Source organism: Haliaeetus albicilla, chromosome 5 (genome assembly GCF_947461875.1).
Source record: "Haliaeetus albicilla chromosome 5, bHalAlb1.1, whole genome shotgun sequence".
NCBI lineage: Eukaryota > Metazoa > Chordata > Aves > Accipitriformes > Accipitridae > Haliaeetus > Haliaeetus albicilla.
The window spans coordinates 35,249,691-35,276,899 of record NC_091487.1 but is presented as its reverse complement, the minus strand read 5'-3'; the positions used below and the strand labels follow the sequence as shown (position 1 = coordinate 35,276,899).

General features: G+C 41.6%; 1 protein-coding gene and 1 long non-coding RNA gene across 4 annotated transcripts in view; one reads left to right on the top strand and one right to left on the bottom strand.

Annotated features, from left to right (window-relative positions):
• Positions 1 to 10,100, bottom strand: part of SPRED1 (sprouty related EVH1 domain containing 1) — a 61,420-nt gene extending 51,320 nt beyond the window's left edge. For 2 of the 3 annotated variants that reach the window (XM_069784098.1, XM_069784096.1), the window contains exon 1: positions 7,798 to 8,609. Coding sequence is in view for 2 of the 3 variants with exons in the window: in XM_069784096.1 (XP_069640197.1) it covers positions 7,798 to 7,829 (32 nt within the window). In the remaining variant the exon portion in view is untranslated. Of the gene's footprint in view, positions 1 to 7,797; positions 8,610 to 9,539 lie in introns of those variants that run through there. The other variant, XM_069784095.1, reaches the window with a different exon arrangement.
• A 323-nt stretch (positions 10,101 to 10,423) lies between these two features.
• Positions 10,424 to 15,346, top strand: LOC138685493 (uncharacterized). Its single transcript, XR_011324776.1, has 2 exons — positions 10,424 to 11,968; positions 13,918 to 15,346. It is a non-coding gene; the product is annotated as an uncharacterized lncRNA (long non-coding RNA).
• The last annotated feature ends 11,863 nt before the right edge of the window (positions 15,347 to 27,209 follow it).

The following is a 27,209-nucleotide window of genomic DNA, read 5'->3' as shown; positions in this document are numbered from 1 at the left end:
GAACTTTCAATGAGATAGATGATTGCCCCCTGAAGTGGGCACAAACATACCTATCCTAAGTCTACCCTACTAGGAAACTTCTAATCTATTCTTGGTCCCAAAGGAAACAAAGACGAGTGATTAGCAACAGTAACTAGTGCTTAAAAACATACAGGTTTGGTACATAAGATCAGCCACTTACATAGATTAAAAAACAGGATTTCCCATTTTAAATGTATAGGCCTCAACTCTAAATCCTGAATTGGCTTCTTTACACCTTTCAAAAACATGTTCCTGTTCGAGGCTCAAGATGAATCGGCCTCAATCACAGGCTTCATATTAAGGCATGCTGTACTGGGATCCAGAGTAAGCACACCATGCACAGAAAGCAATACCTAGGGCATGGAGTACTTCATGTCCGAGAGGCTGAAAAGTTTCTAGGAAGCTACATAAAAATTCCTAAATCACAGCAGGCTCTGTACTCCCACCTTTCACTACCCTTACTTAATCCTTTCAAAAGGTTAGAGAGAGAGAAATCACTTCTGCCCTCAAGGTTTATACCACTTCACCAGAACAGGTCTGCACAATTTCTGAAAGAAAAAAATCCTAGGCAGGAAGCCTCCCTGAGAGTTGTATCTTATCAGTTCTGGGTTTATTTAGGGAAGGCAGTCAGTCTCAGTAACAATTTTTAATAACCCTGACACTAGTTTTCAGTAATTACTTGTTTTATTAATGAAATTCTTGATGCTTCTTGTTGCTATGCTTGTTTACTCACAGCATTAGACTTTACTAAAACTGAAATAAATGAGTTTCATTTTTGCTTTGACAAACTTCAGTTAGTGTCGCAACTCGTCAGTACAAGTCACAGAAAAAGGGTAATTGTCAACAGTCGTCAGATCATCTTGGGGAAACCCTATTTATTTGGTACTGTTTTTCTGGAGTTTCTTTTTTTTAGGGGGTGGGGGAAGAAAAGACAACTCTTCCATAGACTTAAATGCCGCCGGCTCTTGCAAACCATTCAAGCCAAACATCGGCTCACAGAATTTCTTTAGGGGTTCTGAACAGGTGAGTGTTTGACTTGCTGTAGCAGAAGTACGAATTACAAAACTTCCTCAACTAACTAAAATATCACAAACAGCAATAGTAAAAATCTTCAAAGACAAGAATGAATAGATCGGGGTGGGGGGAGAAGAAAAAAATAAAAATATTTACCACCTCATTTTTAAGATGGTTTGGATGTTTCAACAGTACACATTTGGGGAATTCTTCTGTAGCACACACATGAAAAATATTTTCTTCTGAATGGAAGTTTGGTATCAGGCAGCAATGCAAAATGGAACACAGTAACTGCTGAAGTTTCTACGGCCTATTTTCCCTGTTTGAATTGAAGTATTTACTGTCATATTACAATGAGTTCTTACAAGAAAAAATGCCTGTGATCTCCTTGCATATATAGACGCATTTATCATCATTATATTGGTACTTTATTATTATTACTATTTATTTTCCCCACCTTATTTGGAGCATCGGGAATTAGGGCCTGCAACTGTGTGTAGCAAGTCATCTATTATTTAATCAGAGCCACATTTATGAACAATTTTAGTACTCAAAAGCACTTAAATGCACATTTTTTGTCCCTTGGCATATCTAAAGATTTGTCAGTGTGTCCTCCCTTTTTTTTTAATTCTTTTCGTGTCATATGTAGGAGAAAAACGGTGACTATAAAGCAGTGAATATAAACAAACGAATATTCTTTTAACAAACTGGTATTACAGATATCAGCATGAACACTATGTAAAAGATAGGCTTGAAAAAGTTGTAAAAACACATGCACTTAAAATGTCTGCTCACTTCCTACAAGTTAAGTGCTGTTCAATACCACCATAGTCTTAGAGACTGGTTCCCATTACAGACATTTTTAAAGTAGGAGAGATACCATACTTACCCTGGTATCATATACCATAAAATATGTTACCATATACAACATGATACCACCTCATGTATGAGGCAAACCACAGGGAGTAGTGCCAGCCAACAGATTTTACCAGATCATAGTCTAAGCACTAGCAAAAAAAAATTCTTCTCTTACAGTGTACAGGAAAAGTAAAGTGCAAGGAAAGTAAGTATTGCTATTGTCTTAAGCCTAGAACTGTATGTTAATAGAGCATACCAAAAGAGCATCCAGTCACCTTCCTTCCCTCAAAAACCAAGCATCACTGAAGATTATTTCTGCTGAATACCAAGACTGGTTAGAAGACACGCCTAACAAAGTATTAGAAAGTATAAAAAAAATATAAATGTTGCAAATATGTTTACATCTTACTGAATTTTAATTTGGAATATTTGTACCACATTAGTCGTCAAAAATTGAATAAATACTTCACAACTGGAAGTGCTGTCAGAAAGAAGAATGTGTATTTTCGAGGGAGAGAAAGAAGGAACAAATTTTTTATTATCAAGAACCATTTAATTTTTTTTTACAACCAATTCCAGCCATTCAGTAACTGTGCAAAATGTGATAGTTAAAATTTGCTTGCTTAATTGTTGTTGCACATTAGAACAGAGAGGAAAATGACAAAGATAGTTCCTTTTTTAATATATCCATAAAGAAACTGGGATCCTCAACATGGCAACTCCCAGCCATCTTTCAAATTCCTTTAAGGAAACTGCAATATGTTCCAATCGAGAAAGAAGAGTAAGAGGGAGAAACCAGAGAGTTAAACATTAGAACACGACCATTTAAGACAACATACATTGTATGCTGTTTCATAGTTACTTTTTTTGAATCAGGGAAGTAGAAACCAAAAAAAGACAAAAGTATTTCCTTTGTCTCCTTTTTAAACTTGTGTCAATATTCTGAAAAGTATTTTTTGTTTCTGGTGTTTGTCATATCCCATTGAGTCATCACCAGTGCATATGATTTGTTCAGATGTACACAAGAATGGGTAAATAACAAACAAAAATGCCAGTGTTTAGCCTAAAATCCACCAGAAATGCCCTCAGCTTTAATCCTGTGACTTCTGATCCTGTCAAGATATATTCCTTTCAAGAAATGTCTTTACTTTCGAAACATACGCTGATGCCCTCACTGCCACTTTAACACTTCAAGAACATTAAATGAACAAACAAGGGAAACACTCGTCATTTTTTAATTCAAATATTATCACTGGCTCCAGTTATGCTGAAACATCCAGAAAGCATTTTTCTGCAATACCACAGTAATCAAGAAATGTTGCTAAGGTGAACCTTTTTTTTTTTTTTTAATAATAAAACAAACAAACCAACCCCCCCTGATTCCCAGATTATGTAACATGCAAATTCAATTTCACCTTCAGAACAGCGTCATGTAACATAAAGCTGAAGAGACAGCAAGAAGCAGTTCGTAAGACTGGAAAAGCCTCCCCAGAACTCTATAAAGAGCCACTGCCCTAAAAGAAAATATATGAGAATTGCAATGATTTCATATAATCAATTGGTTCACAGGATGCTTTCCTTAAAAAAAAAAAAAAAAAAAAAAATTAAAAATTCTTACTTCTTTTTACAAAGTCCTTACATTAAGGGATGAAGAATTCCAAAGCCTATACATGCCTTAGATAGCAGAAAGAAAACTAGCCTGCTGAAAAGTGTTAAAATCCTCCGAGAACTAATAAAACCAAACTAATTGGCTTTGCTTTCTGCGATACAATTTCATGTTCATCTTTCAGTATTTGGGCTTGCAATACAAGGAGTTCTGAAGCACAAATGAAGTATAGACAGTATTTCCATAAATACTGAAGACATGAACATACCAAGTAAGTATTTTATTTTAAAAATTTAGTTCAGCTTTACTGTTTCAAATCAACACTTGACGATGTTTACAACATCATAATCTAGAGGCTGTTAAGCACACAGCATTAGTATACACTCCATGTTTAACTTGTATTCTCTTGAATTAAATTATCTAGGACAATAAGATTACCTATATTTATGTAGCAAAACAATTAGTATATGACAGTCTGAATCTGTAAAAATACAGTATGTAAACCAACTCTGAAAATAATTCAAGAGCACAAGCATTCCCTGAGAGACCACCTGCAATACAGAGGAAAATAAACAGGCCAATAAAGCAGTGCTCCTACTTTTCAATAGCAGCAACTCAGACTCCATCTTAAGCCTGTCATCATTCATCCCTGCTGAATGGGGACTACATAACGTAACAATTATTTTGTTTTACCCAACACTGAAATTCAGTAGCATTTCTAGACAGCAATAAAATCTGCCACCAAAACAGGAATTTGGTACAGTGCTTGCTGACCTGCCTGCTTTGACATTATTATGTTAAGTTGCATCAACAGCAAATTGACCCACAAGTCCACAAATCCTACTAATTCCTTCATTTAAAAACTGACAGTATTTGTGAACGCTGTGTTCATGCTGACCACACTGATTGCAAAAAAACACCGGGGGGGAAGATAAAATTATCTGGAGCTATAGAAATACTTTCATTTAAGTAATACCTGACAAATACAGTAACATCATTACAAGAACAATGTAAAAATCACCAACAAAGATTCATCCGTGGCTATCAAAATTTTATAAGGCTGCCTACCATATGTTCATGACTGACAAGAAACCTAGTAGTCCTTAATGCGGCTTTTTAATTAATCTTCCCCCCCACCACTGAGAATTTAACATTATTAACTGAGGTCAAACTCTAGACACTGCAAATATTTGTATCTTATTCCATAAAATGAAGGTTTATAAACAAAGAATAATGTTCAATTACCAGAATATTCCTGGTAGCCACAATGACACAAAATGCATTGCAAAGTACCCGTATTTGCCCTTATATGCCAAGAGATTTGTTAATGAATTCAAGGCCATTGATGTCATCAATTATACTGATAAAATTAAACACAGTGAACTTTTAATATATGATGAATTTCAATTTGTACATCTGCCCTATTTTCACAAACAGTTTATTTGGAGCTTCAATCATATTTCCCAATCATTTAAAATGACACACTTGTGTTATGTGCAAAATCAACCAAAGAGGAACAATGACTCTGGCCTCACCAAAAATGCTGTCAAAAAAAGAGCAAATGAAACCAAGAAGAGAAATATTTTTCTTATTTTTCTTCTGATATTCTAATAACCAACGTAAAAAAAAAAAATCTATCCTTTGAGAAAAAACACCATTTATGGTGCTTTGTAAGGTTATACACATTTAGCTCTGTAACAACACTGAATAAACTCAAACCAAACACTGTATGTGAGCTTTTCTTTCTCATTTTAAGTAAAGATTAGTAATCTTTCAGGTATTCTTTTAGGTTGCACTAACAACAAAGCCTCCACCGCTCCACAAATGTATAATTAAGGATCACTTAAGTGTAATTTGTTAAGATAATGAAATACTGTATTCATGAGCAGTGAACATCACCATTTTAATGCTGGCAACCACAAAACAGTTACATCAAACAAGTACATTGTCTGCTTCAGGGATCCTTCATCACTAAGTTTCATTTGATTTTATTTTTTGAAAGATTTCAAAATTTTTAAAATCAAAGTTAATACACTGACCTCTAAACAGTTTATGCCGTATTAAAAATATTTCTCTGTTATTCTGCTATTTCAGAGGTCTCTCCAGCCACGGCATAGGTTAAGGAGAAATGACAATAGCTTATCTGCCATAAAATTCTCAAAGTAAACAGACGAAAAATGAACTGCACTGCTGGCTTCTATCAATTTAGTTGTCTTCGCTGTTACCTGTATTTTATAATAGGCAACATTTTCAGATGTCTTATTAGGTATGACCGACTTCCTTTTATGCTAGGCTGATTATCTTGCAGATGTAAGACAGTATTGTTCAATAAAATGTAAATTACCCAAAATTTATTAACATACTGTCTTGAAAACACGCTCATAATAATGAATTTAATTTTCAGTATTTTATTTTTGAGTATTTCTGGAGGCGAAAATATTTCAACGTTTTCTGAATAAAACTCTTTCCTGCTTAAATGTTGGGTGGTACAGCGAGAAGGTACTTCTGAACTAATGCTCCTTTACAGGAAAAGGACAAACACAAACCGTAAAAACAACTCGTTCCCCCCCATCTTTACAGTAACTTCCCATGCTGGCAGCCATAAGCCCTCTTTCTGCTGCCCTCTCTGATAAACCTGCCGGCCTGGCCGCCTCTCCCTTCTCATGCAGGTCTGATCTGCGAGGCTGCTGAATGCAGACACTGTACTGCACTGTGAATGGACAGCCAGGTATTTTATGAATGGAGCGGATCACGTGCTCCCAGCACCTCCCCGAGCTGATATTTCCCACATAACTGTGTCAACAAGCAGCGAACAGCACATATTAATACAGCAGGTCCTGGAGACCTTCCTCCGCCAGCCGCCGGCTGCAGCCCGCTCCTTAGCACAGGAGCAGCAGCTTTGGGCACTCAGCAGGGCAGGTTTTGCCGCAGGTCAGCGGTGATGACAGCAAATTTTTTGGTTGGGTTTTTTTTTTTTTTTTTTATGAATGGAGATTGTGGTATGCAAATGAGAGCGATTCACAAAAAAGGAAACATGGCGGCGGCCCCGGCTGCCGGCCCCGCGGGCGCCGCAGCGGCTCCCGCCCGGCCCGGCCCGGCCCGGCCCAGCCCGGCCCGGCGGCTCCGCTCCGCGCTCAGCGCCGCGGCCGGCAGCGCGGAGCAACCCGGGCTGCGCTCCCCCGCGGGGCTCTGCCCGCCCCGCTCCTCGGGGACCGGAACGCCGTGTTTCGGGGCGCGCACGGGAAGGTGCGCAGGCTTTGCTCAGGGGAAGGCAGCGAAATGGGAAATCGGTCTTTCCTGCCGGAGGAGACCCGTCCGCACCCCGCCAGCCGGGCTGCTCTTCACCCACCCACCGCTGCCTACCCGTACAATGGGCGCAACGCTCCCTCCCCATCGCCATGGCCGCGGCCGGCGCCCGCATCATTCATAAAATCAGCCCCAGCAAATACCGACATCGCAGACGGTAACGCTAAAGCTCGGAGGCTGGAGCCATCAACCTTAAACTTCCCGGCAACAGAAAAAGTTTCAAAATACTTTATGTTTGGCTTTCAATGCCGTGAAGAAGTCGGATGTTTTCTGACAAATATTTTTCTCCTCCGACCCAAAATGTATTTCAAAGACAGATTACACGCAGGGGGGGATACAGCTGCACACACGCACATTCTCCTCCTCTGGATTTCCTCCAAACCAGTCACATTAAAAATATTAAGAGATTCTTGAACTGGCCCCTTCCTCTCTCTCTCTCTCAAAAAAAAAGAAAAAAGTCTCAAGTGCTCATTAAAAGGAAAAAAAAAAAAGGCTCTAGGGTAGGTTTAAGCTGTATTTACACTGACTGACTCATCCAATTAAAATTCAGGAGCAGTTTCCTGCAGGATGAAGCTCCCACACATTAGTTTCCATGTGAAATATCTACAAGTAATAGGATATTATCAGAGGTGGTACGTGCCGATACCTCTCTGGGCATTCAAACCCCATCCTCCCCCTCCAAGACACCATCGTTACCTGCACCGTTTTCTACCGGGCTTTAATTAAACCACCCTTTTCTGGCCGCTGGCTCGCAGCCCTTCTGAACGAAGCTCCTTCACAAAGAGGGAGCTTCTGGGCTTTCATGTACGCGAGCAGAAATGCGCAGTACGCGGACGGGGAGGCCAGGACACGTACGTGCGCGGGCAGAGGCCCCCGCGGGGCGCGGAGCCGGGGGGGGTGGGGGGGAGACACGACGACGGACGGACGGACGCGGACCCGCCAAGCCCCGGCCCCAGCCCGACCCCGGGGCGGAGGGGAGAACGGCCGCTTACTCGTTGTTAGAAGTCGCCGTCTCTTCGCTCATTTTCTCCTCACCGCGATCCGACAGGGAGACGGAGCAGCACCGACGCAGCCAGGGCGCAGCCAGAACTCACCAGAAACTTCACCATTGTTACCCCCCCCGGTCCGCCGCCCCCGGCCAGGGCACGGGCAGCGCTGTGAAGTGAGGGAGAGGGAGGAGGGGAAAGGGGGGGTGGGGGTGGCGAGCGATCTTTATCCTGGAAACACGAAATCCCGTTGTCCGGCGCTGGAGCGTATTTCCCGTGCCTGTAGAGATGATGATGAAGGTAGCGGTGGAAACAGCGGCAACAACCACGGGTCTTCTGCTCTCGAGCTGCTCCCGGTTAAAGGGGAACAGAGTGCCGGAGACAAGGGAGGGCTCCCCGCCGCAAAAAGCTGCACCGCACCGTCCTCCCGCTGCAGCTCATCTCCCGCTGCAGCCGCCTTCGCTGCTGCTGCTGCCCTTCTCCTCCTCCTCCTCCTGCTCGGCCGCCTCCCTGCCCGCCCGCCTCCCGCGCCCAGCCGGGGCAGGCGGCGGCGGCGGCAGAAATTCCTCCAGACACCGGAGCCGCCACAGGCCGGGGCGGGAGAGGGGGGGGTAAGGGGGGCAGAGCGGCTCGGCTGGGCTCTCCCACCCCCTCCAAAGCGACGCCGAGCACTGCGGAGGGAGGCCGAGCCGGCCCCAAGGAGAAGGCTGGTGACGGGGGGAGGGAGGCGTTTTAAACCAGCCTGGGGGTGGGAAGGGGGGGGACGGAGGAGAGAGAGGATGCGTCACGGCTGTTTGTGTGAGGAGAGGAGCGCGGAGGGAGGGGAAGAGGAGCTGCCAGGGCGAGAGGCGAGCCCCCGGCCGCAGGACGAGGGGGAGAGGAGGGAGAAAGCCCGCGGGGAAGTTCAGCGGCAGCGCTCCCCGCCCGGCAGCAACTCCATTAGCGGCCGCCGCCGCCTCGGCTCCTCACGGCCGCCGCCTCCGCCTCCTCCTCACAGGAAAACTGGGCGGAAGCGTTGACTTCAAGCTCCTTCCGCCGCCACAGCTTGATCCAAAATAACCGCGGGGGAGAGGGAGGAGGGAGGAGAGGGAAGAGCGAGGGGAAGAAAGCAATCCCCTCGGGCCCGCGCCCGCCGCCGGACGGGCCCGCGCCGCCGCCCTGCGCTCGAGTTTCCTGAAAGTAGTTCCCTCCCCCCCGGCGCTGCCTCACGCGCTTCCCCAGGAGCCGCCGCCGCCGCCGCCGCACACACGCACGCACGGCGCCGCCGCCGCGGAGGGATACGCGAGCGGCCCCGGCGTCGCCCTCCTTCCTGCTCCGGGGGCGCGGGGCAGGCGGCTCGCGGGGCGCCGCTCCCGCCCTCGGCCCCAGCTCGGCGTGGGGCTGCGCAGGCCCCCGGGTGGGCGGCGGGAGCGGGCCGCTGGCGGAGAGGGGGGCCCGGCCCGGCCGGGGGGGGCTGTGGCGGGCGCGGCTGAGCGCCGTCGGGTCCCCGCGGGGCCGTGCCCGGGCGCCTCCGCCTGCGGGCTGGGTTTCCGCTCCTTCCCCCCTTCCTTAGGCCGAAGTGACCGTGACCGCGGAGTGCGCGGCAGCCCGCCTCTGGCGAGCGCGGGGGGCTGGCGTCCCGTTCCCCGCCGCCGGCGCCGGTACGGCCCGCCTCGCGGCCCGCCGTTAGCCTCCGCGTTCCACAGAAACGCGCCGGCCGGCCGGCCGGCAGGACGGACCGGCGAGCCGAGAAACGCGGTCACGTTCACCTGGATCTGCTCCGCTTCAGGTGACGCCGTCCGCGGCCGCCGCCGGGGCGCGGAGGTGCGGCGCGGGGTTTGCCCTCTGCCGTTGCGGGGGGAGCCCTCCGGTAACGGGCTCCGTGACTCCGCAGACGCGGGAGGAGGGCGCACGGAGCGCCGGCTCGGCCTCTCTCCCCCCCGTCTCCCTCTCTCTCTCCACGCCCGCTGAAATGGAAGCGCTTGGAGCTGCTCCAGGTAAGCGGTGAAAGCGCGAAGCAGCAGCGGCCGAACCCAAGTCCCTCTTCAGGACCTTGGGTGGTGAGCGCGCCGCTTGATCTGGGGGAGAAGTGGAGCAGCGCTGCAAACCCCGAGGACTCAAAACCCATGAGTCAGGCCATCAAGTGAATTAGGTTATAATAAAAGATTATGTTGCGGGCTTGTCTGCCGGCTGGATTTTGATCTCTTCCTGCCTAGTCTTTGCATGCGTGCTTGCCAGCCGATACATCTCATTGCCCGAAATTTAGGGAGTAAAATACTGTGGTGCTACTGTAAGAGACATCGCTTCCCTGACGTACGTTAGTTATCCCCAGCTTCTCGTGTACTTCCTCACTTTTTCGCAGCAGCGCTCCGAGAGCCTTCGCTGTCAACTCTAGTCCCGTTTCAGTTTTTCCTGTAACTGCGGGATTTCTTCCCAACCCTGGTGGTGTCATAGGAGCAGCGATGAGCTGTTCTCTCTTCCTGTTTGAAAAAGATGGGGCGAGCTCCCTTGGCGATAATAACGAGTCGGATTCCCACACTACCAGTGGTTGGCTGCTGTTCCCAAGGAAGGAAGAGACTGGAACATGGGAAATCGGGAGAAGGAGTTTTCACCGTTTCAGGGGAACCTGGAGTGCCTCACATCATCATCATAGGCCAGACTACAAACTTGCAGCATCTGTTTGAATGCACAGAAGCAGGGCAGTATTGCCTTTATCAAGGGTATTTGTTAAGGAAATTCTTCCTTTTCACTTAAGGTTCAAAGTACAGTTTGTCTGTGGGTCTTAACGATGTCCAAAGTTTTTTTTTTTTCAAGTCTTTCCCTTTTTCTGTGTGACTAAAAGCTATAAGAAAATGTTGCAGTGAGGAAAAAGCGTATACAGTTTCAGTCAGGTTTTTATTTTGAGGGATGGTTAGTTAAAGCATTTTAAACATAAATGTATTTTTATCTTACGGCAGGCAAAAACAAAAGATAGTTTATGTTCGTTGCAATATTCCTATGGATCGAAATTCCATGTTTCTGTAAGAGGGTTCTACCATAAGCATAATGGAACAATTCTAGTAAACTGCTATCATGCTCTCTCTGATAAAGGGCCTATAACATGTTTCAAGCAGCACACATCTCAAACCTGCTGTAATATGCTTGCTTCCTTGGATCTGGGAGGTTTTTGGAGGCAAATTTCCAATTGTTTTGTAAAAGCTTTTTTTTTCCTAAAAGAGTACACTCAAAAATGGGTAAGTTATTCATGGCACAACCTCATCCAAATACTAAAAATACGTTACAAACCCATTTTTTGTACAATTTTACGATTCACATGAGTCAAATTGAGTATTTGATGGGACTCCCCTCAAGTGTTTTGAAACTCAGCTGTGGGGACTAAGTATTATTCTACTTAGCAATGAGAATCCTTTCATAGAACTTCCTGTCTTGTGACTGGCAGATAGAGTGACTTCCTGCCAATTTAATTCTCATTTTCTACTGGCTTCAAAGTTGAAATACTTAATGTTCTGTAAGCTACTGGTTTTATTAAGATAATTTGATTAATCTGATCCTGTACAAGAATGCTCAAGAATCAGCTCAGTTTGTCGATGGTGGTAGAGCTCTGTTCAGATGCACCTGAAGAAAAAGACATGATGATGACAAGAAAGAGCATTAATCTGGGGTTTTATTTTAAATTCCTTAAATATGTTTGATGTAAAAATTATTTTCGTCATGGAGATTCAATAAAAGGAACTGTTTTGTAATATACCAGAGATAATTTCAAATCATTTCAGTCTCCTGAAGGTTTTTGTGAGTGTTTTTATTAAGAATAAAACATGTATCCAGTTGTCAACTGAAAATGAGAGACTCGTCCTGTGACCTGTGGTTGTCTGTGTGGAGGAGGTAGGGGGAGAAGGGCCCACTGGTTCTTCACCTGTGCCGGCTTTTCAGCTTCTGCAAGCAGTCTCATGCTGCAGTCTGTGTAGCAGAGGCCTTGCAAGCAGTTTCTCTGCCTTTACCTGAATACCATAAAGAGGACAGAAAATTTGCACTAGTCTGTGTCTTGATTTTGAAATCCTGTTTGTTTACCTTTGCCCAGGTGGGAAAGATCAGAGGACACAATCCCAGAGGACTGGGTCCTTTTGCTGAACAGCAGTTGGTTTCAGGGCCTTCCAGGTTCGTTTTTTGGAGCAGAAATAAGAGATCAGGTGTTTTCAATGTAAGTGGCTTATTTCAGAAGTATGTGTGAGCCCTCTGTGTGCAAACAAGGCAGAAGCGGGCTGGGCACAGGTGACACCATTCGGAAACCTCAAACGGCCACTTCATGTCCCAAGCACCACATGTTTTGGGGTCTTGTCTTTCTTCGTACGTTCTGTGCCTCTTTGCTTTGTGGTGTTCCAGACTTTACAATTTAAATATCCTGAGTTGAAATCTGGCCTTCCTGTGTGTGTCCTGGAAAAGATAACTCTAAAAAGGAAAGCTTCTAGTGCTTTTCACTAGAGCTGCTGAGGTGTACTCATTCGGTCTTTGGTGTAAATACAGGGATGACTCCCTAGCTAGAGACAAGATATGCCCAGTATGGAATGGGACAAATGTGGTCAAAAACTGTGATTTTTTTACATTGCTTTTGATGTTTTCCTACACCCAACGCATACTTTAGTTGCACTTTACAAAAACTAAGTTACACCTCAATGCCATTGCTCTGCTGTAGCATTTTGATAGCTGTGGATCTCTGAGGAGCAAGTATTCTCTGGCCTTGCTTCCACAGACCCTTTTAAATGAGAAATGGGGAGGCGGTAGTTACTGCTGAAGGAAAATGAAGGCAATGGTTGTAATTAGGAAGCCATGTAACATACAAGGAGAAATCTATGTAAGCAAAATAATAATCTGTATTCTGAATTTCTGTATTTTTATAATTTTCACGCATGTATGCATCCCAAACTCATCAGTGTTGGTCCTTCTGTGACTAAGGCTATTCTTAAAAATGCTCAGTTAATCAGGAGTAATTATGATGGGGTGGCGGTCTGCTCTGTTACAAAACATACTTAACTAAGTGGGACTAAAGCATTTCTCATACACTACTACTGAATGTAGAGCCAGTGTACATTTGGCCCAATATGCTTATTTGCCATTCCTTGAAATGGTGCCATATGTGTCTGAAGGTCTCTGATGAAAGAGGTGGTCAGGAGTGGCCGTGGAGTGTAGCAGGACTCTGAGTCTGCGGCAGAAGAATTATACATAGAACATGTATTAGGGGGGTTAGGTTGCATAATTCTGGTCGGCGTGGCATTCACATCTTAAAATCCATAATAGGATCAGTGGAAGTTAAGTAACACCATCCAGATTAGTCAGTCGTTGCAGAACTTGCAATTCTTAGTTGAGGTTTTAACTCCTAAATATGAAAGTTTTGAACTCTGCCTCCACAAAACAGAGTGATGCTTATATTCATATCCAGATGCTAATGATAAATTTATAAAAAATGGAGGTTGGATGGATGTTCTGCCATTTTGAGGAAAATTACTAGAGGTCATTTGGGAATTTCTTCTGTAATAGCCTTCATTCAGAATCCTAGTGTGAGTTAAACACTGGGTGGTCATTACACATATCTTAATAAGGATTTAGCTAAACTGAGCTGATTAAATCTATATTAGTATTTCAGCAAAGTCAGATTTTGTTAAGTTCTAGCCAGGAATCCTGTTATTGCATGCAGGATAAAAAAGTTGTTTGTTCTACTTGATGCTACTGTCTCAAAAAATGTTTTCCAGCAAGATAAAAAACCATGTTAGAGTCAAATCTGTACCAATTCCAATGTATTTGAGATGGCTCTAACTCATCAGAATATCAGAGTTTCATAAATTATTCCAGTTACTGATTTGTAAAAACCTAATAGTATTTATACTAGATAGAAAAATGCTAGCGATTGCTGCTACGTGTTGGAAAAATGGAGACCCAGGTGGGAGGATGGGGGGACATCTTGTGTGTTTTCCGATGTATCAGCTGTTGCACCTTTGATGTGGCTGATGTGGCTGGCGTGCACAGCAATTGCAGTGGTGATCTGTGATATCAGTTGTTCAGTAACTTTATTCTGTCCTTTTTGAGCATGCTCACAGGATGTTTTGGGATAAGCATATGTTCGGTTTTTGTGATACCTTCCTTATATGCTTTAAGGTACGGCCAGCTGGGACAGCATTGACACTGAAAGAAGCAGTCTCACCTTCCTCCTACTCTGCTCCCTTCCCTATCTTGCACCTTAGGTGGCCCAAATATTTGTGTGTTGAGCAATGAACTGCACTGGGAAATTCACCCAGATTGAAACTAGTGTGGGAAATAAAAACTGAGTAGTCTTTCAGTATTACCAGTTAACCATGCAACTAGATAAACACCCATGCTTGCCCGAGAATGGATAACATGGAGGGTGGAGCAAGAAAATGGTGGCAGTGCAAAACGGCTCTTTATGGAGGCATGGTGATTTGTGCCAACCTGAAGTGTGGCTGGTAAAATACTGCAAAATTTGAGCAAATAAAAGGAAGAAAACAGACAATCTAAGTACACTGAAAGTGACTAAAATCCCATTTGTTTGCTAATGGTTATGTTAAGAAGTAAATATTCTGTGAAGAACATGCAAAAATCTTATTTAATCTTTCATATGTTTCTTTTTTTGGACTTTTTGGCCTGTTAGTATCAATAGTCACCTAGAAGATCAGGCCCCAGGATTCTCCAAAGGGAAAGTCCCAAATATATTCGGAAATTACAGTGGTGCCTGCTGGCCAGCAACTGGGACAGATTTGTTGCAATCATTTCAGTCTATATAAAATAGGAACCGGAGACACATTTCTGTTCCATATGCAGAAGTGTATTGTCTAGGGGAAACTGTGGTCTAATGTGCCGAACACAGAATGACCCGTCAGCAATTCTGGTTCTCCTCCCAGCCTTGCCACCTCTGTGTTGTGCGATCTTTGGCAATTCATTTAAAAATCTGTGGGGTATGGCAGGATTGAACAGGAGCTTGCAATGTACTTGAAGAGATTTCAGCACAGACGCTGTGGTCAATTGCATGCAGACTTTTAATTCATTTCAGGGCACAGCTGGGAGATTAGTTTTAACCTACCACTGCAGGGAGTTAAAGCAAACCTGTTTCTTCTGCAGTAAAATGAACAAGGAGCATTTACACAACCGTTTAATATGTTCAGCCATGAGGAAGTAGGTTCCTACATCACTCAGCTTCCATGGGAGGACAATTCTTACTCCACCCTGGTTTCCCTCACTTCTAGAAATGAGAATGGAAATATCCACTATATTTTTAAAGGTGCCTCAGAGATTCAAATGGATACATAACTCTCAAGCTTTTCCATTCCAATAGAAGCAGAAAGGAATCAGAAATGGATGGGCAAGGTCTGAATGGAGTGTTAGCTCAAGCACAAGTCAACGTTGCCCATAGTCTTTGCTTTAGAAAATAGACCGTGCAGTACCAGGATTGCAAGGAGAGAACTTGCCTTGCACTACTTCGGGTGCCCAGTTACTCCAATATCTTCTTCCACCATGCTTATTATTGCCATTTTATTGAAATTGTTTAATTTAAAAGAATGTTAAAACCTGAGACTTTCTGTGTTGTGCTTGTTTCTTTTCCTACAAATGGGCTTGTGCCGCAAGCCAGTGTGACACCTAAGCTGCATGTGCCATTATTTCTAGGAGCCACACAGAGTTGTGCTAAATTAACTAATGGCATGATTATACCATCAAACAGATTCAATTAAATTGTTATACGTGCGTGCTGCCTCTTGTAGAAAAGCTTTAACTCGGGGAAGGAGAACAAAAATTTAAAACAGCAATATAAACTAATTTAAAAGTCAAGCATCCAGTATAAAAGGTTTTTTGGTATTTATACTGCATGTTTCCATTCCTCCTTCTTTACAACGAAGCAAATTCATCCTTTATTTAAAAAAATCGCTGTCTTTCTTCTTAAGTAATGGAGATTATGAATATTATTTTAGAATTGTAGTGTACTTGAGATCTGGGCTATTTTTAATTCCGATTGCCTAAGAGATTTTTCTTTTGCCCAAGAAGGTCTGGAAGCAAAAAGTCCTCTTGCTTACTTCCCCAATTCAAGCTCATGATGTGTAACTCTAGCACCTCACTGCTTCTAGTTATCAGCACGCGGACTAGGATGTAGCTCTGGTTTAGTGACTAGCTTAGACCAGACACCCAACTTGTACATCGTTAAACGAACCCTACATACGAGCGCTTTCTATACTTTAAAAAATGATCAGTCTAGCAAATTGGTATAATACTTTAGGGTCTTTCAGATCCTGAATTCCTCTGATGTCTCTCAGCTGAGAAATAAAACAAGGTCCTGATTAGCAGTAGCATTATTAAAAACCCTGTGGCACTTTTTGCCCGAGCTGACTATAGATGGGTAATCACATCCACGGTTACATAACGAAGATAAACATTTCACGGCATTATAAACTCTCCTGCTGTGAAGCATAAGCCACCCACCAACTGCCTGATTTTAGGAAGAACCCTCTCTATTACATAACTGTTCAGTATGGGGGTTTCTTGCACCTGCCTCTGAAGCATCTGGTACTTGTCACCTTCAAAAACAGGATTCAAGACTCGATGGACAACTAATCTGAGCCAATCTGGCAATTTTTATGTAACCGAAGGCTCTTTGTGACAGGAGGACGAGTCATAGTTCTCACTGATGTATCTGCCGAGTTCCCAGGGCTATTTCAAATGTGTATTGTATGTTCTTCCTTAAAAGTTCATTTTTAAGCTGCTTGATACAAGGTAATATTGTAGGAATCGCTATACAAATGTGCAAACGAGTGGGACTGTATTCATATGTGTGATTGTGGGTGACTTTTAAGTACATTTCTGTTCATGAAGAAGCAATGAATTGCTAGCAGAGAAAGTGGGAGTACTATTACATAAGTTGGAGCTATCCAGGATATCTTTAACTCATTCTCATATGCTTTGTGCATTTTTTCTTTCTTCTCAGAATGGGCAGAACAGGTGTAACTATTTAACATCGGCCATATCTCACCCTAGATTCAGCTCCTCCCTACAGAGTTTAGTTAGTATGGATTCCTGATTGCTCTCACAAGCAGATCACACAAATGCTACCAAAATGCTTGTGAAAGAATTTACACAAGAGATCTGTATCAGGGGATTTTATCATTTGTAGGAAAAAAAAATTGTAGATACCTTCTATTGAAGTAACATCTTTGATTTCAAAGCATTCCTCAAACCCTAGATAGGAAACCTGTTATTTTTCATGAGAGTGTATTAGGCTCTGGGATGGTAAAAGGTTATGTTTAAATCAAAGTATTTTCTTTCTAGCCCATATTTAAATCTCATTGATGTTTCTGAGAATTAAACGCATACATAAAGCTAAGCACATTCTTGACCGCTTTGCGGCTGTAGGATAGTGTAACTTGCTGCCTGTATTAAAACAGATCTAAGCGTTTCCTAAACAAAAGTCTTGTAGTGCACAGCAACACAGTGAAACATTTTATTGTGGGACATTAACAATGCCATATCTAACTGAAATGTAATGCTCTAAATAAAAAATTGGCAGCATTAGATGCTGTACACATGTTCATTGGTAATGATATTTAATATTTTAAACATCAGATTAATCTGAAGCTCTCCAACCAATAGACTTCATGAAAAGCTCTCCAAACATTTTCATCCATCTCTGTGGGTTCCAAATGTATTGACTCTTTGTCTTTTTCCTGGTTGCACTGATTGCAACTGTCACTGAGTCACACAGCTTGCTTTGGGCCTGCAGCCAAGTTGATTACAACAACAACTTGTGAACCATAAAAAGGTAGTTTCAGATCTCAGAGTGCTGAATTATAAAGAAAAAGGACACACTAAATCCATCTGAAAAAGAGCACACTCAAAAAGTATTTTTGCATCATTCTCACTACTTTCTCAAGAAAGAAATTAGTTATCAGTGGTGAAATTAATTCTTTTGAGATGCCACAGGCAGCTACAAATGAAAAAGATGTTGAAACTGGCTGTAGACTATCAGATGGTAAGGCAGTACCTGTCAGTGCAAAGATCACAGACACACGGGTTTAGGGGCAAATGGGCTAAAATTATTTCTTCATTACTTTCAGTGTATTTCAGTGTTATTTATTTCTCAGTAAAAGGACTGCTCACCAGCTCTCTAGGAATATTTGACATCTCCAGGGTGTAAACAATAAAACTAACAAATTTCTTTATTCAGTAGCATTTACATGGATGATCTTTATACAGTGGATGGTGAACATACCAAGTAGGAAAGAACTAAGCTGTTGTCCTTTGGGGGGCCCTGGAAAGCACTATCATTAAAAATAATATCACAACTTTTTTGGATGACTGACTAAAAAGTTTTCTTCCTATCTTCCACAGCATAGCCTGGCTCACATAAATCATTTGGGGAAAAAAGTACTTGAGTGCTCAATGTTTTAACCCATATATTTTAATTGCATGAATTCAATGGGGGTTGGGTGTATTGATAACTTTTAAAGGTTTCAGTCTATCTGGGGAAACACCACTTCAATTTAAAAATGGAGTTTTGCACTAGATAAGCTAAAAGTATTCTATAAAGTAATAAGGAGCAAGACATTAATTTAATCTATGTGGCTCCAATGACATGAGCACCTGTGTTACATAATTTTTCTTCTGTAGTGACCAAACTTTTAGAACAACCCAACTTGTTTCTCCTCCATACTCACACTGGGAAGCTGATTTCTGTCTTCATTCCCTATCTGGGAGAAAACATCATAATTTCCAGCCTAAATTTATTCATTATCAGATTATATCCACATGTTCTCATGACAACACTGTCTGCTAGCTTAAACAGTTATTTTCTCCCTTGATACATTTATAATCCATCACAATATCAGTCCCCATACTCTGGATGAACCAGACCACGATCTTCAATTTTCTCATGTGCCAGGCTCTCCATTTCCATCACCAGTTGAATAGCCCATCTCTGCAACTGCTTTATCTTGAATTCATCCTTCTTGAACATGAAAGACAGAAATTGTGCAGAACAGTTTATATGAGGTATTGCCAGGGCTCTGCACTAATGGTATTAATCCTTCCATGTCTCTAATATAGCCTATGAATGCATTACTCTTTTTCTTTGTTTATAGCAGATTGGTAGCTCAAATAGTTTTGTATCCAGTTAATGTATACATGTCATTCTCCTCCTGAGTTGTCTCTAGCTGAGGAGCTCAGATTTTATAGTAAAACTTTTGTTCTTAGTTTATAAATGCTTGATTTTGGCCTTTGAATTTCAGTTCATTTCTGTTACTCCAGTCCTCAAAGTTATCCAGTTTTTTCTAGCGCGATATCCTCCTCTGTTGTGATCACTTTGCTTTGTCAGTCCATCTCGTAACCACAGATGTTTTCTGTGACATCTACATTAATCCAGATGCAAATAAGACTGATCCCAAGAGCAGTGCTTGAACTCCACTAGCTGCCTCTCTCTAGCTTGATGCTTTTCTTTCAATATTTGATGAGAAACATCTGCACTTTGTAAGGTGACATGGAGACCACTGCTCCTGCAGTTCCTTCAGAACAATTAAGGGCAAATAAACAATATTAATATTCAGATTAAGTATAAAGAAGTATAATCTAATGTTGATGCTTCATCTGATTTACAACTCAGATTAGAAGGCATCAGAAAGCCTACAGCTTGTCTTCCCTTTCATCCAACTTTGAATAAAGACTATGACAGTAAAACTAAAAGCCTTTGTGAGAAAGAAGGTTGTCAGGTTCATTCAGATCCAGAAATTCAAATACATCTTGGAACAGTAAGGCAGAAACCATACTAACTGCTTCAGTTTAATCTGCAAATCACAAAGCTGCATCAGAACTAGCAACAATTTATATAATTCTTTACAGTTTTGATATACAAGGCAAGACATAAAGACTAAACTACCACCTACTATCTGCTTTCTCTCATTTCTTAGATTGTAAACTGTTTGAGGTAGGGCTAGTTTTAAGATTATTCTGTTTCCATAGTGCTTAGAAAAATGGGCTCTTATTCTTAGTTGGCACTATTGTAGGAAACACGATTTCTGAAGAAGTATGGACAAAAACTGCCCTGTTGTCAATGAATCATGGATAATAGTAATGCTTTACATATTTCCTCTTAGCCTCCACATTCTGTAAAGATTAAAAAAAAAAAAACCACAAAAAACTTCCACTGTAAATAACAAAGTACATATATTTGCTGTACAAAGAGCAGTGTTTGGTTAATGTAATGACTAAATCCAATTCACAAACATACAAAAAAATTTAGTCAGGTTTTAGAAACTATTTTTAATTCTTTCCATTGTACACACAAGCTGCAACACATATGATATGATATTCCTACATCTCTGATCTGTATAAGAGGAGAAAGGGATTTTAAACCCTATTCTTGATTTTCTGAGATTGATTAAAATGCTTCAGCACAGCTGAATTGTGCAGGTGTAAATTGTCTGTGTGTGGGAGGAAGAGACAGAATTGCTTTTCTTCAGCCTGATCTGACTTACACTGCAGCAAACAGCCTTTTCTCCTTTATGAAATGTGTGGTAGTCAAGAAGCATCCTGCTCCTCTTGTGATCTGGGGTACTGACGGAGTGTTTCCAGTTATTCATTCTAGATGGGAAATGCAGACAAGTACAATGCAGAACACATGGTTGGAAATGTGCTCTGGGTTTTTGGTAGAATTCTTCCATCGCTAAATCAATCTTCTCCTACATGTCTGTGAAGTGCGCTTGTTTTTAAGCTGTCTTTTATACACAAACACATTCAGACACACATGCATGTGTAGCCATGCACACATACACATGTGTGTGCACAGATATGCATACATATGCATCAACACATATCTCAGTTGTTCCTGAAAAATGAAGAATTTATAAATTAATAAACCTTTTCAGCTATTTTTCTTCCATGATATTATACCTACTTGGCAGGCTTTGATGCTGCTGGTGTCAGTGTGTCTGAGGGGCTCAATGATCTGGGCTTCATTGCACTAGCCATTGAGCGTGCACACAGAGAAGAATAATCCAGTAAGGAGTGGAAGCCCGATAGTGTTTGCAGACAGAAATGGGGGGCACCTACAACTATTATCTGTCCATTGCCTGAAGATGGAAAGGGAGACTAGACTGTAAGCGAGGCACCTAGATCATATGCCTGTTTATGTGTGTTGGATATTTTTTCCTGCTGTGATTCGCCCAAGGTTGTACTGAGTCTCTGTGGTAAGAGCATGAATTGATTCCAGATCTCTTGATTCCGGTCTAATATGTTAACCACACATTATTGTCCCACAGTTACTAGAAAATACATACCTGAAAATGCTGTGTATCTGAGATTGCTGGGAACTGTTATTTGGCTTGACTGGCTATGAATCAGTTTAGAACAATAAGAGTGGGCATACTAAAAGTGGATTAGTAAAGCATTTTGGGAAATTAAGAAATTTTAAAAGCCCCAAGACAGAATCGAAGAGCAAAACTTTCTTGGAAGTCAATGGAGAGAGCAGCTGATTGACATATATTTTATAGAGAACTCAAATCCACCTAGTGTGCAACAGCAGTTGTTAATGTAAAAGCAAATAATCTTTGTTTTTTCAGTCACTTGACTAGAAAGAAACTTGCTGTTCACAGGACACAGACTACAGGGAGAGCTGCAAAGGGTCATCCAGCAGAAAATACATTCTGAGGATGTTCTTTGGACCCTTTATCTTTTTAGATTCCTGTCAGTGAAGGTATCATCTCTTTGCTGATATGCCCTGCTGAATAAATGTAGTGATTACCTCTATTAAAACAGCAAATACCACCTGAGCAGCACTCCTATAACCACAGTTCAGGTTTCAAAACAGAAAAAGGAAGTACATTTATCTTCAGGAATGAGGAGTCATCAAGCAAAACAGTCATTCATCACATGTGTCTCTTTTTATGTCCCCTGATCTTCTGAAACCATCAGAAAGATTTTGCTGTGGTGTGTTTCATGATGTTAACAGTCCAATAGGATAAATGGTATTTGTTAAAAAAGTTTTCAGAAGCCCAGGAATAGACAAACCGGGACAAAGACATAGTAGAAAGAATCAAGGAGGGCATTTTTCTTGGTCTGGAGCTAAATCTCTTAGTACTTACAAGCCTTCAAAGATCAGCTTCTGTATTTTGCAGTGGAGGACTTGGATACAATACCTAGCAATCAGTTTTTGCTGGTTTTTATTAGTTTAGCATTTATGTAGTTAACATGGACTGTAACAGCCAGCTAGACTTTCAGGCAATAATTGTGTATGGCCTACTATTCCTGTATGTGTTTTCAAGTGCTATGTCGTATGACTCCTACTGGCAGGAATTTTCTGTCCTCCACTGTATTACTTTTCTAACAAATAATACAAATATTCAGACTGCCAAATATGCATATGTTTACATCTACATTTTCAATTTTGCTTTTAGAAATGTTATTGTGATTTGTATGGCTTGCAAAAGGTTTGGCATTAAATTTCTGCCTGGTGTGAGAATGTAAAATTATATTACTGGAGAAGCATTAGCTTATGGCAGCCGTAAGTGTATGTGAAATGTAAAGAAAACATATTCTTCTAGATTACAGAAAATATGCCCTTTGATATCTTCTTCTGCCAGTCCAGCAGTGCAAGGGACATTTCCAGAGGAAAGACGTTGTTACTGGGAATGTATAGTTTTGCAACAATTTTCTAACAAAACACTCTCTTGATCTTGTGATTGAGTTATAAGTTAAGGCAGCCCTGAAGAGATCTGACCTTGGGACCAACAACTTCAAGACTTGGGGAATGTAAAAGGAGCAGCATCTTGCCACTACTAATCCTCTGAACATTAAAAACTGCATTCAGCTAGGTTCAGCTGGATCAGGGTGTTTTTCCGTTGTCCTTCAATCTTTCCACAACTCTTTTTCCTCCAATAATGTCAATGCTGTTGTTTTTTATTTTATTTTCTATTAGTAACAGTCATAATCAATGGCTTTCAGGACTGGTGAGCAGCTGACATTTGCCTTGGGATTACCCCAAACTGTCAGACCATTACTGTCTCCTATGTTGGCCATGACCATATTTCACTGCTTATATATTTGCTAGCTACTGTATGGTGATTACTTATATTAAATGAAACACATGGAAGGAGCTTTGCCACCATCTTAATGAATCTTCTGAGAGTGATTCGCTTGTGGTTCAGCTGCCTTGCTGTAGCTCCCGGATCTTTCATTTTCAAATCTACCACTTAGTTTTCCACAGACTTTTGTCATTTGCTCAAAGATAAGGCAAGGAAATGTGAAGTCCGAGAGTTGGTACATGTTGTTGCTTTCCAAATCCCACAAAGATTCTTCAAATGCTGTAGACCACAGCAAATTTCTTAGGCAAGTCAAGCTATTGTAAATGAAAAAAAATCAGATGCAAAAAAAGCTGATGTAAAATTATGTATGTTTATGATTAAAATGGTCTCATGGTATACAGAAACACAGAATATATGCTGCTCTCAAGTTACTCACAGGATTGCTAAAGAAGTCATCCTGCTATTCTTAGAAACAGTTCTGAGAACATTTCTTTTGCTGTATGATCACAAATAAATCTTACTTCATCTGAAAACCCACGGAAACTCAGAAGCCTTTTCTGTGCCACCTTCAGATTGATCAGGATACCCCATTCCATGATTTTGGATGAATCACTGTATCTTTTTGAGCAAGATTGTTACTATCACATAACTACCACCCAGATAATAGAAATGATGTTCTCTCTTCTTATTGCTGACTGAATAATCACCAGCTGGAAAAAGCAGTAGCTGGTATCGGGCAATACACAAAAGGCAGGAGAGTCAATATTCATCAGCCGATGTGATGAAGAACTGAGCTGGAATATTTTTCTCTAGCTTCAAATAATTCTCTTTATTTTTAATATTACATTTTTAACACGAGACTGAGTAAGTGTAAAGTTAGTTATTCATGTGGAGGCTCTTTACATAAATCATGGTTCTCAGGCTGCACCTTACAAAGTGTGATCAGCATTTAAAGTAAAATCCCTTTCCTCAACGGCTTGTCTGCAAAAATTATTTTAAGGAGAGATCCCCTATACAGGATATGACTTCTTCTACTCCTCTTTGTATCCACTTGAAAGCTGTCTTTCTAGATTTCAAAACTGTCCCTGACTTGGCTTCATACTTTTCTGATTTTGTATTCTGTTCTTCCCATCTCATCCATTTCCCAGTTTTAGATTTTTCTCTCTTCTTGTTCTGCCCTTTTCTTCTGTGAATCATTCTTCCATGTGTACTACACATCCTTTCATCCAAACAAATGTGGCTGCTAACTCTTACATGAAAACTAGAATTGGTGAAAATTGGAGTAATGCTCCTGAAAAAGCTACAAATTTTTGTCATTTTCTTAATGGTTTCACTGAAGATCTTAATTTCTACTTTAGACACACTTCCTTTGCAATATATTAGTGATTTAGTATATTAAGTATGATATATAAATCTGTCAGGTTTTGTAATGAAAAAATACATGAATGAACAAGTTCCTAGCAATTAGAAAGAGGAATTATATCTTCACAGAGAACAGAAATGTCCACTAAGACTGGCAGGTACACTGATGGTCACTTAGACTTCTGTCAGACTATTTGCATGAGAAAACCATCTCCAGTAAAGCCATGCAATCATACAGTGCAAAATATTCCTATGAGGCATCTGCCTGGGGTTTATTTTACCACTTCCATGTTGCGCTATTTTGGCATGACCATCATTAGGCTTTTGAGGTCTGAAACAACCCTACAATAAAATGCTATTTTTTTAGTGTAGTTATAAAACACTCACAGCATGAAGTCCATCACTGCCTCCTCATACACCACAAGTTAGGAAATGGTGTGGGATCATATTTGCCTGTTGCTATTTTCTTAATGTCGTTTGGGGTTTTTTTCAGGGTTTGTTTTTTTTTTTTTTTTTTTCATTTACAATCCTTGTATTTTCCATAGAGGAGGGTGAGCTCACCAGAAACCAACACACAAAAAGCTATTCAAGATACATGAAAAAGTGGCAAAAACCCGAGAAGTCTGAGGAGACCAGTGCTATGGTCTGTGAGAAGTTGGCAGTGAAACACACTGATAAAAAGTAATGTGTGCCCATTCTTCTTTCTCATTTAAAATGCAGTATTAGATGCTATCTGAGGTTAGAAAACACACAAAACCAAATCTACATATGCAACTAATTTAATCAAAGGGATGGGAGGGGTGACTAGAACAGATCAAATGCCAAAACCATACTTTGCCACAAGAAAAAGTATGGAGCTGGGAGTGGAGTGGGTAAAAAATTTAGTCCATATGGTCTAATTATTGATGTTCAATGCCTTTGTCATCTGCCAAGCACAGGGAAATGCAACTGGAAGTATGTTGTCCTGGCTGAACTTTCTGACAGTTGCTTTGCCCATATTTCTGTTTAAAGAGTGATAAATCACAAAGGACTACTGCATAAAAATGTTTTCTTCTTACTCAAGGAAAGGCTGTGCCTCCAGTCCCCTCCAATTATAGCTTAATATAGAGTCTATGGAGAGAAGGACAAGAGAGCATGGGGTGTTTCTTACTGTGCAGGATGGTCTGCTTGCCTGTGGGACCTAGAGGGTCTTCTTTTGATCCTGGCAAAGATTCAGTAGTAAAACCACATTGTCCTTGCGAGAGCCCTTGGGTCAGGGTAAGCTTCCTGCTGACGGGACACACGCATGGGGCTGTGCTGAGCTTGCCCAGGGGAAGTGGTAGGAGTTCCCGTGTTTAGGGAGCTGGGCCAGGCAAGCTCTAGAAAATGGACCTTGCAGTTACGGAGGGACTGATGAGATATTTTTCCACTGATTGTAACTGTTTACAGTATCCCAAATTCTCTTGGATTATGAAATAAGGATTGTGAAACACAGGGGCAGCCCCTTTGATACAGTTCCCCTGGGAGCAGGAAGGAAAAGTGAGCAGGAGGTACGAAACAACCTAGATTTTGTGGTTTTAGCTTTCAAATAGTGCTTAAATAGTTGATACCATTGCGATTAGTTCTCACGAGCTACAACTTCAGCTTGAGAGTCGTGCAGCACGGAGAAATTACCGCCAGTCTTTTCCTTGGGATTCAATTTGGCACAGGAGCGCGGGACAGAGGATGGAGGGGCCATGGGACCTGACTGCCTGGTAGTACAGCACGGGCCAGCTGCACTGTGAACAGCAAAGTGTTTGCCCTCCAGGTTGTCTCATTGTTCTTCTGGTACTTTGTCACATCTGCGTGGGACATGTTTTTCCCCACTATGAGAAGTAAATTTAACTCGTAGTACTCTTATTACTCAAACGGGGAGAGGGATGCATGTTTAATATCAGCGCTGGCATTTTTTGAAAACTTTGTAGATTATGTTTCCTGCTGTGTTCAGAATTCTCATCTGCTCAATAAAACAGTGTCTACCTCTGTCCAACCCCCCAGGCAATCACAATCGCCAATTTTCAAATCAAAATACTCCCGCTCTTTTGAGCTTCTTCCTCTTAGAAAAGCCATATCTAGTACCAGTGCTAATAAGCAGATTTAGTGCCAAGCTTCTGCTTGGTTCAGTCACACATTTTAATCAAACTTTCAGAACTGAGTAAAGCATTAAGCACACGTCCACTATTAATTTTTTAGTAAATTATTTAGTAAGTATAAAGCAATAATTGGCTACAGTGTCTTGTGACAGACAGCCTCCCCCTCTGCTAAGCTACAAGTATGAGTATCGAAGGAGCCATCTAATTCAGACTCAGGTTGTTAATGTATTGTTATATGGAATTTTTTTTAGGTGGGCCAATAGCTGACATCTCCGCTTATGGGCAAGAACATTTTAGTCCACAAAAGGATTAAACATCCAGCTGAAGTTTACATGGATTTTACCAGCAAATTCAACAAGATCCAAATTGGCTCTCAAACAACCCCTTGGAAATCTAAGCAAATACACTTTTACTACCCAGATTTTTATCTCTTCTGTGTTACTAGTTGCAGATATGTTCAACTCCATGAAAGGGCAAGTATCTGTCATTTAGCCCTCTAAGAAAGGTGCTTGTATACAAGCTGGAATTTGCACCTCCTTACTTCAGTAAAAAACAGTATGAATAGCTCTGATCAGTGCAGGGAGCTATACTGTGCTCTAGAACAGTCTAATAAATTGCCAATTTTTAGTTTTCAAATTAAAACTGTTTATTAGACATTCAAGAACAAATCTATATGCATGCAAAAGTCTATTTTTTTAAGGAACTCAAATAACTTAGAAATAACTTTGCTTACTAGGAAAATAAGCAAACCACAAGCCATGAAAACCTGAAGTAACAAATGTGTTGCCAGGCTGAAAATATTCTAAGTTTGCAGGGAAATTTAAATACTGTCTATAACTTCATGGAGAGTGGTTCAAGTATTACCATTATAGTTCCGAAAGTTTGCCCTTCCTCTGCATGAGTGTAA